Source organism: Clavelina lepadiformis, chromosome 6, assembly GCF_947623445.1.
Source record: "Clavelina lepadiformis chromosome 6, kaClaLepa1.1, whole genome shotgun sequence".
NCBI lineage: Eukaryota > Metazoa > Chordata > Ascidiacea > Aplousobranchia > Clavelinidae > Clavelina > Clavelina lepadiformis.
Genome location: NC_135245.1, coordinates 7,988,625 through 7,999,123, shown reverse-complemented (window position 1 = coordinate 7,999,123; position 10,499 = coordinate 7,988,625). Strand labels below are relative to the sequence as shown.

General features: G+C 35.4%; 1 protein-coding gene across 1 annotated transcript; it reads right to left on the bottom strand.

The window, feature by feature from the left end:
- Positions 1–1,016: 1,016 nt before the first annotated feature.
- On the bottom strand, positions 1,017–8,765 carry LOC143462717 (putative N-acetylated-alpha-linked acidic dipeptidase). The gene is made up of 13 exons (XM_076960970.1): positions 8,522–8,765; positions 7,864–8,155; positions 6,809–6,935; positions 6,449–6,628; positions 5,991–6,177; positions 3,978–4,063; positions 3,689–3,891; positions 3,172–3,413; positions 2,967–3,057; positions 2,466–2,718; positions 2,234–2,321; positions 2,018–2,110; positions 1,017–1,892 (listed from the first exon to the last, which is right to left on the bottom strand). The coding sequence occupies exons 1-13, from the start codon at positions 8,731–8,733 to the stop codon at positions 1,697–1,699; spliced, it is 2,250 nt and encodes a 749-aa protein (XP_076817085.1). The 5' UTR covers positions 8,734–8,765; the 3' UTR covers positions 1,017–1,696.
- Positions 8,766–10,499: the final 1,734 nt, after the last annotated feature.

Sequence of the window (10,499 nt, the reverse complement as noted above, 5' to 3'; positions counted from 1 at the left end):
ATGTTCGATGAAAATTGCCTAGGTGTGCAAATATTTAAGGCCGGGCAGTGTGACGAAAATAAGTCAAGTGCTATTGAATACTTAGCGCAACGATATTTTGTTGAATTTGTCGATACTATGCTGCCAATATGTCATAATAAACCAGTAGATAGTGTTGATATTCGTATAAATTACCTTATATTGTTAACGTCGTAATATTAAGAACTATATATCATCGTTTTTTTACGTACTTATGAGGTTTCATTGTAAAGCAATTGGACTCTTAAAGCAACGATAGTTTGTGCAATCTGTCACGTGACTCATCAAGTTTATGACGTCATCAATGACAGCAAAAATCTCGCCATCCCAAATATATTTTCTGACTGCGCTCCTGGGTGGGTTCCTCTTTTTCAATATAAACAATCAAAAAACGTTGAAGTAACGAGATTGTAGGGACCATTCTATAATTTATACCAAAATGTAGCTAATGTAGCTACTAAATGTCAAAATGTAGTTAATCTAGGTAACGTTACATTGTGGGTTAAATCTCGTATTTACATATATGTTACGGTATTAGTTGAATTGTTATACATGGTGTGTCTTTTACCGCTTCGTTACGTACAAAAGTTGTCAATCCTGCTGTGAAGAATTAAAATCGTTGTGAATCGTGGGGTCGTTTTGATCAAAATATTCTACTGAACACTTAACTGTATGCTGTTAGTGAGGCTGTAAATTTAAAGTTAACCTACATTTAATTTGCTTCATGTTCATTAGTTACATTTTCGTATTTAGTAGCATAGCATAGTCATAGACCTTGTCATTTATATCATATAAGATGTCTATGTTTAGTAGCAACAAATTTTGCATTTAGTAGCTACATTACTTACATTAGCTACATTTTGCCATTTAGTAGCTACTTTAGTTATAATTAGCTACATTTTAGTGTTTATTAGCTGCATTAGCTGGGTCATAATTGTACGCATAGAGTCATAGACTAAAACAAAATGTTGCACAAATAAAGGGTGACGTCGCTCATATCCCACAACACGGTTTATTTGATGTAAGAGAACAAATAAGAACATTCCTTAAAACTAAAACAATTAACTTTTTTGCCGGCGAGGATTTCGATCAAATCGGTAAACTAAAACCACACGTTGTAGAATAAACGAACATTCTCAAGTTAACAGCAGAATTTTCAGCTTTATGATCAGAACAACAATTAATGAAATGACAGTGAATTGTATATAGCCTATATATTCTGTTAGAAGCTTGTACAAGTTGACATGTTTCTTTAAATTGCCGTACCTCGGTCGTGGACAAATTTCCTTTTTCTTTCTCAGGCACGGATGTCCGCACAAATGACAACTGATGTATTGGTTTAGTATGTTATATATATATATATATAAATAGTTATGAATGACAGCAGAAGATATATGGTATTAACTTATGAATACTTTGAACGCCATACGACCAAATTTGATAAAAAAACAACAGTCGACAACTGGTCACTTTCAATGACCGTAGTAGGCCACCAAATTCCCGCTTACCACTTTTAGTGGAATTGCCTTATGTTTTTAATCTGTGTTTGAAATCGGTATGAAAATTTGTTGGTATGAATTACTCTTGCTTTTCGACATAAACGTGGCACATTTTCGTGCATCAAGCAAACAGTATAGTCGATGTATACTGTACAACGAAGATTGGAAGCAGTTATCAATTATACTGGAACAACCGTATCAACTGTGGAAGCTGCAGAAAGAATGTGATATACTACAATGGAGTATTGTCTTTTAACTTGATCCCAGCGAAATTCTTGATCGGGATCCATTTCAATATCAAACATGGCATCAACGAGACCCGGGAAAGCAGTACTACCATAACTATTGTGAAGGCTCGGCGCAGATATAACATGCCTGACAAGATATGCAGATATAAGTACAATACTTGTGAATTAATGTAATGTAGAATAAAATTTTTGATGATTAAAAACGACGCGTAATATATGGATGTATGTACAGGCTAGAGTGCTAGACCATACCTGTCCGACAATCTTCCTGGCAATGATGCTTGGTCAACAAAAGCGCGTTCCAGTAGCATCAGTTGATCGTTTAAAGCGCGTACAGCAATTTGACTGCAAGAAATGTTATTCATAACAGAAAGCTTGAACAGTTTGAACACACATTTACAATTTCCTTTTTGGTTCTAATCTACGTTAGCCCATGACCGGGATCTATTAAGATCCTTTACGACTTACTTGCTGGTATCTGATGTTAAATTCTTAATCTGCTGATGAATCTTTTCTGCTGCAAATCGGAATCTGGCTATGGCATCATCTAAGTGTTCTGTAATAAATGTATAGATTTTGTCTGCGTTCGTTTATTTTTGTAAATAATTATTTTGAAAGTGACATTTTGTTTGACAAAGTGTTATATAAGAATTAAGAACGATGTTGCATTGCAAAACTAGAAATAATCGTCACTGCATACCTAAGTTTATTCCGTGGTGTACCATTTTTTGACCGTAAGTCGATAAAAGCTCATTTCTTTTTGTCTCAAGATCTTTAGCCCATACAAGGCAATCAAATGGAAGAATAACAGATTCTGCCAGACGTCTTCCTACTTCCGCCCATACTTTACCCACAGCTTGATGATAAGCAAAGTTGGGATCAACAAATTTTTTCACCAGTTCAAAGGTCTCATACACCGAGTGATAAACAGGGTATGAGCTTAAACCTATGGACTAAAATAGCAACCAAGCGTTTTTAGTGAGTTATTTTTTCTATATATCAACTTTCACATTGCCAATAATTTAAAACGTGTAGGAGATGTGTAATAGGTTACATATTTTTATAGTCCAAAAAGTTTCCTATAACATTAAATGTTAAAGTTTTATAAATGCATAAGTGAAGTGACGAGCACTACGGTGATTAGGAAGTTTGTCTACCTCCATGTGTATCAGATAGAGCTAACAAAAAATCCGCAACTTACCTTGTCATAAGTGTACCTCAGATCAACAGAGGAAACTCCAAGCGTATGCTGAAAAGGTGCGTAATCACTCCCTGATCCCAAAGAAGGGAAACTTGTATAATAACACAGAAAAAATGGCTGTATAATAACGAAGTGATCTATACCGGTACACCCAGATTTGATCTTATTTACATGCTTATTGTAAAAGGATATATATTTTACTTACTTAGGTAGACCAGGGTTTGATTCTGAGTGATTATTTTTACTCCTAAAAGCCCACGTATCGTAAACCTTGGTCCGCCCGGCTGCGATTTCTTGGGGGTCAGGATTAGAAACAAGCTTTGTAGCTTCAAAGACAACATCACGTAACCCGCTTGCACCAACACCTCGAAATGAGTAATTACCTTGTACAGATATGTCAACGTTGAGGTAAGCTACGGCACGAAATTGTAGTTCTTTTTCGAATTCCTAAATGTTTGTAATGTTTTAGCTAACCATAAAATTAAGAAAAGCTGCGAGTGCTTTTAATCTCAATGACAGAATAAACCAAACAACGTAACAAGAATCCTATATAGTCGCACATTTTTATCAGTTATATGCAATATATTATAGATTGTATAAAAATTCATTCCTTTTGAAACTTTTGAAACCAATAAGAAAAGAAACATTTTTGCATCACGGTATGATGTTAATAACAAGAGAGCAGTATTAAATGTGATTGTATAGACTGTTACTAGTCTTACCTCAACCCATTCGGTCGATCCAATAAGACCATACTCCTCAGCTCCCCAACTACAAAACACCAGAGTACGTCGTGGTCGCCATCCTTGTTTGACCATTTTACCAAAAGCTCGAACCATTTCCATCAACACAGCTGTACCACTGGAAGGATCAATAGCACCAAATACCCAAGCATCTCTGTGATTGCCGAAAATGACGTATCTATCTGTAGAAATACGACAGTCATCGCATTATATTATTCTGTTGAGGTATAAATGCAAAAACACAAATTTAAAATAACACATTTTTCACCTGGTTCAATCTCCCCCTTGATATAGCCTACAACATTGTGAATTGTAGCAACTTCCAAATGTGTTCCAACAAACATTTTCATACGACTAAAAAATGTTTTATTTGTAAGTTGAAAGTGAAGTGAAACGAAAATGAAACAATACTCCATACGCGACTAAAGAAGAAATGATTTGTTTGTATAGAAAATGACTACACTTTAAAGATATTTTTAAAACAAAAAAGAAACGTTATACAACATAAGTTAGGTCTTCAACGTGGCCCACTGTAGTTCATGGGTTGAGTTAAAGAATATTTTAAAATTTAGATAAAAACTTCTATCTATAGAAATTAAAGGATTAATAAAAAATAATTTATTGAAATGTTGTTATACTTATCAACTCTTCAGTTACAGTTAATTTTGCCTTGCATATCGCATGAACCCCAAACGCTTAAAATTAAAATTAGCCTACACAGTGGGTAGCAGTTAGCCCTCTGCCATTTCTTATTTTGTCGTTTTGTGTGTTAGCACGAGCGATTGTAACCCATTTGCACTGAAGCGGTTAGGGTTTTAGACGCAAAGCATCCACAACTGCAGTTACTACATTTTTGATACAATTAACGCTTGCATGTTTTATGTCAGGACCTTTTGTGCACTGCGGACCGGAGTAAAACAGAAATTTTTTGCGGACCGGCCTTCAAAAAAACACTCAAAACACTGCCTATTGTCCACACTAATACATTAGTCATTAGATTATGTGCCCTTTCACTGAGGTTTCTTCAAAATAAAACAATAGAAAACCTGGATGGACTAAAAGTTACTATTTCGTTACAAAAAAGGTCTTTTCAAGTTCACAACTCTGAACACACACAGCCTCTTCAAACCTCAAACTATTAAGGTGGCCATTTACACATGATGATGTAACATATACGTTCATTTTGATGTACTATAGTTGGGATAAATCAACTAATGCGGTTTTCCAATACCTTTTTGGTGACAAAATACGACAACCTTATTGCACTACAGACATGGAAAAGTAATGCGGCCCGGTAACGATCTCCTCACGGACTGGTGCCGGGCCGCGGTGGATGCCGACCACTGTTTTATGTCACCTGAACTACAAAGTATGTAAATTAAAATAGCTGAGTCACCCCCACTGGCGGAAAGGTCAGCAATGATCCGATACAATTAATTTTGATGATGAAGGGGTGATTTGGGCTACTAGCTGGTTTAGAGGTTTGCTGTCTATATACAAGCTTTTTATATATATATTTTAAAAAGTTGTGTGTGTGGTTTTGGCATCTTTTGGATTATTTCATAGGCCTAATAGTGCAAACTTTTTTTTAAAGATAATTTAGGCAAAAAACTAAAAAATACTTGGAAATCCTAAGTTCTGTAGGTTACTTGCGCATAGAGCTTATGGTGTATTGAATGAATGAATTTATTACGTCACGATGGGGGGGGGGGGTCAATATTTGGCATGACACCGGCAGAATGAAAGCGACGTCGGGCAACGCGCTTTTAGGCCGGCCCTTTACACGGATAATGGATATTACTTAAATTACCTACAAACCCTTCTCGACTTACGAACATCCGCTGATAAGTTATATGTTGCATTTTGTTAACATAGCAAAATACGTATTTGATAAAATGACAAGCTTGCTAAATTCAAAGGTCACTTCGCAAACAGCAAACAATCAGTAACCATCAACGTCCAACAAGAACGGTGGTCTGACTACGTATTGCAATCTATAAAAAGATTGTGCAACCACGCCTGTGGGGCTTAATTAGTGTTATTTATCGATCAATCAGATACATAAAGGGAAAACATTACGACTACAACGTGAATATGTGTTTTTATAGTGTTTTTCAGGATCGATAATTATGCGCTTTTAGCTTCTTTATAATAACCTATAAGCCCGGCAATGCCTGTCTTCCGACTATCTTCAGCATTACAGAAGAACATAAAATTTTAGAAAAGTGATAGGAAAATGAAGCCTCAATGAAGCCAAATTAAAAATGTAGCGGAACTGAACCTGGCCCTATGCGTTCCAGCAAACCCAGGTCCATATTTATAAGTAATATTGAGGCCTCCCCTCCACTCTTCCATTACTTCATTCCCAGTCAACTTTTCCAGATATTTTACTGCGTCAACGTAGCCAATAGGGGTTACAGGTATTCCAGGGGTATACAGCAACTGGTCCGGGAGATGCCAAGCAGACTCTATTAAAACGTCGATAATTTTCAAAAATCTCACGACAAAGTAGATGGAAAAATCAAAAGCGTATATTGTACTATTAATAACTGCATTTAATTTATGTTTTTCAAATTACTTTTCGTTAAAGTTGTGTATACATATACAACGAAGTAGTTCGTGTCAATGCGTGAATGCATATTGAAAAGGTATGTCCAGTAGTATGGCTGATATCATAACATGTTATTATAATAAGAGGAAACTGTTCAGTATGTACAGCGAAAAATCCGTAATACTTACTTATTGCGGGATAGTTAGGTGTTCGTGGGTCTCCGCTTCCCAGCAGAAGCGATCCTCTTTGAGCCCCAGTTGATGGGAGGAACCAATCATCAGGGTAAACTCTTGACCAAGGTACTGTGTAATCCGCAGGATCGGAGTACAAAATCAAACCCGCACAACCGTAAAGTTCGGCATGAATAGCTGACATTAAGTTAAAAGTTAAGATTTACAAAAATGTCGTTTAGGAGTAAGTTACTTCTAAATTCAAAAACGCATGTAGGGCTACAAATGGTATGAATAATGACAGAACATTTTAAGGAAATAACCGTAGAATGATATTACTGTGATGAAATTACCATGAGCGCCATTTTTCAGGCATACCTTTATCCCCACGAAATATTTTTCCATATCTTGCAATGCATATCTTTCCAACTACACGAATATGCTTTGTTCTGTTCAGATGCTTAAAATCTTCCACTCTTCCATAATTGACATAAACCAGCTCGCCCTATCCGTAAAAAGTGCGTTTAAAACTTTAAATAGTCAAAATGATCAAAAACGTAGTACGTTGTAATCGCGGTTTCAGCAAAACAAATCTTAAGCCCATTAAAAATCGCTAGTTTTGGTTTTATTCTCATTTATTGAGTTTTTTTTCTTTACAGTGCAGAAATGGTGCTTTAAAACATAACTTGCAGGAAATACTTTCCTCTGCAACAACCGAAAATATGACGATAAAAAATAGGTTTAAAATAAAAAAGCCTGGCTCGAGAATTAGACAAACACAGTTTCACAACTATAAAAATTGTAATTATAGGAATTACAACAATTATAGAATTATAAGGATTTGGGTTTGCAAAAGTTTAGCCAATGTTTGCAAAAAGATTTACTCATTACTAGCCGCAAAACTAAAGAAATACCCCAGAACTAAATTCCAAACAAAAACTTGGCGAAACATACAAGGAACCTGAACTGTGCATAGAGATTTTGAATGAAGTTTTATACGAATTATGTACACTGTAGTTTTGTATAGCTGCATGCTGCGTTAAGGTTACAACTTATACAAGTAACTTTCTTTGATAGAAATATACCTAATAACCTTTGAGCGCTTTTTAAAAGTTATATTATTTCGGAGTTATTCTCAAATGTATAGCTTCGCAATAAGGCATGATAATTGAAAGTTTAATATCTAATAAAATTGCAGAAATTCGAACAACTGTTTATGAATGAATGAAGAAATACATATCAAGTGCAAAAAGACTTTTTTATCATTTGTTTTCCACATCATTTGTCGTATGACTGGGGAATAAAACCAATCTTACAAAGGGTGCAAACGTTTTCTTGTTTTGTTAAATGCAGACAAACCAATCTTTGTAACCTTCCTTTTTTATCATTAAAGATTAGCCAAAAGGTTTGTTATGCTATAGGACTAGGCTAACCTGTGGTTCCCCAGAAGGTGAGTAAGCATTAAAAGGGTCAACGACGTTTGGATCGTTTTGTTCTGCATCAATCACGAATTCTTTTCGCTGAGAAATGAATTCTTCTTCTCCTTTTGAGTTAAGAATAGCAACATAGTTGGATTTGTTTCGCAGTGGGTATGATAGCAAGACATCGTATGGATGAACAACTACTGAATCCAAACCACTTTTTTCCCACTCAGATTTAACATAATTTACCAAATCGACTTCATTAATACTCCTTCCTGCAATGTGTGGTCTTTCGGTCAATACTCTGTCAAAATAGAGCAAAATTAAAATAAAATATCTTGTTTGGATGTTTTCGCCCTGACAGGCTGACAATCATTTGTCTAAGCAGAATATTCCCCACATGCAAAAGTATTTAAAAAATAGTGAAGTCTATTAAACTTTTATCTCTGCACAACAGTTCCTTCACTTCTGATTACTAACAAAAAAGCATATTCACGATATGGTTTAGGCCTATATAGTATATTGTAAAATAATGCCAAATCAATTCAATGTTTCAACATAGCAATGCCATTTACACAGACAGTGCGCTTTTTGTCATAAAACAGTTGCTGTCTTGCTGATAATACTTTTAACAAAAGGCAGTCACATTGAAAATATCGATTAAACTTACTTTAGGTAGTCTTCGATATTTTTAGATGAAATTTCATCTAATATTGAACTTTGAATCCTTAGATCTTCGTTGCGCTGAGAAGCATCGGCTTCTTTAGTGTGCTGCTGAGCAGTTGCAGGACGTTGAGCAATATATCCAAAAAAGGCACCAAGCCCAGCACAGATGCAACCAAATATCAGGCCTGTTACAATAGCACGTACTTTTGTAACCATTTCTTTGTAAGTTTGTGTTATGTTTTTTGTTTCTGCAAAAACAACGCGACATTATTATCATGACAAACTAACGCTATCTGCATATTACTGCGTCATAATCACAAATACCTGTTTACATTTAACTCTGAAACTACTGTACTATAATCGGAAATTCGTTGGCCACTGTTTTCAAAAGTTAACTTTTTTATTATGTTGTGTATACAGTACTTATAAAGTTATACAGCATCACTTTCTTCTTTGGTTGTTAAGACCCGTTACGCTATATGCGGTGGTGACGCCGTTTTACTCGTATGCGGAACTAACAGGCAGCTGCCTATGGTACACCTTACAATAAGGCTCGCATATAGTGGATGTCTATATAATAGATAATAATTAATCGTATACGTGTAACTGATAAAAATATATTCCGGTTGCTTCCTTTTAATGCATTCAAAACTTGGACTGAACTTGGACTTGGATTCATTACCATATACCACGGATAAATTCTTCGGTCTCTTTGAGATCTAACAATGCGAAATACGCCGTGTACTCGTATAACCCATTTATGATAAAAGAACACGTTATATGTTATTCATAGGCTATAGTCTATACTCTATACTCTATACCCTTGCTATTGGAGACGGTGTTAACTAAAATGCTGGTTCATTAAATGCTGGTGACGGTGTTCTGGTCATGAGATGAAGGGTATGGGCTTGGCGCATAGTCAGCAATTGCTGTAAATCTTATTGCATGAAACAGCATTATTTGTTGTTTGTGTTTCTTGCTGGTTCTTTTGCTTCGTTCTTGAAAAGAAAATTAAACTACGGTGGTTTATACGTTATAATATAAGATTTTTGCGTTTGCCTACTGTCGTCCAAAATGTGCACTTTTACCCCTCGGAATGGAATGTATTCCCATAGGTGTACGTACAGTATATTAGCTGAAAATTTATGAAGTGCAATTTGAAACGTTGTAAACAACTACTTTCTAACGCAGCATAACTTGCCTATTTTGTGTTGAAGAGTAACGATTTCACCGTTAGGCTACGTTATAGATGGTAGGGGAAGGTTAGGAGAATGCGAAAGCAGAATATCGATTTTAACTATAGGTTCATTTAAGGTTTAATTGAAGTTAATAGATATTATTTAAGTTGGGATAACTAGAAACCTGTAAATTTTTTGACAAGCAGAGCTTGTATAGCACAGTGGTCATATACCTACTGACGTCATAAACTCATAAGGACTTGTGCAATGCCTTTTCTCGCAATATCCAGCTTTGAAACTACAGATAACCCAAGCCTATTTCTACAACTCCTAAACTCGATTGAAAAGTGAACAACTCCGTACCAACAACTGCATTGCGCATTTTGGTTTGTTGAAAGTGAGTCGTCGAAAATGTTCTCTCAATGCTTGACAAACAGAACAAGCAACCTGTTGTGTTTGACGATCAGATCATTATGTTGCTGATTATGGTGGTTGCTTTATAACAAGAGCAATGTTTACAGCGAATAAGAAGTAGCATAAAAGAAAACGCGATGAACGAAAACGAATGAAGACGTACAAAACCAATTGACCCATAACATTGAGTTAATCTAAATAAGCTAGTCTGAAAACGATTTTGCAACCTTACATAATCTCCCCTATAAGACTATCTTTTAATACTGTGGTGTAAACATAAGTATAAAATAAGTTTCTAAAAGGGACAATATAAAAACTTAAATTTTCTTTTGTCTAAATGGAGTATGGCTTCAGATTAATTCTACTGTGCAATAATTCAGCAATACAAAA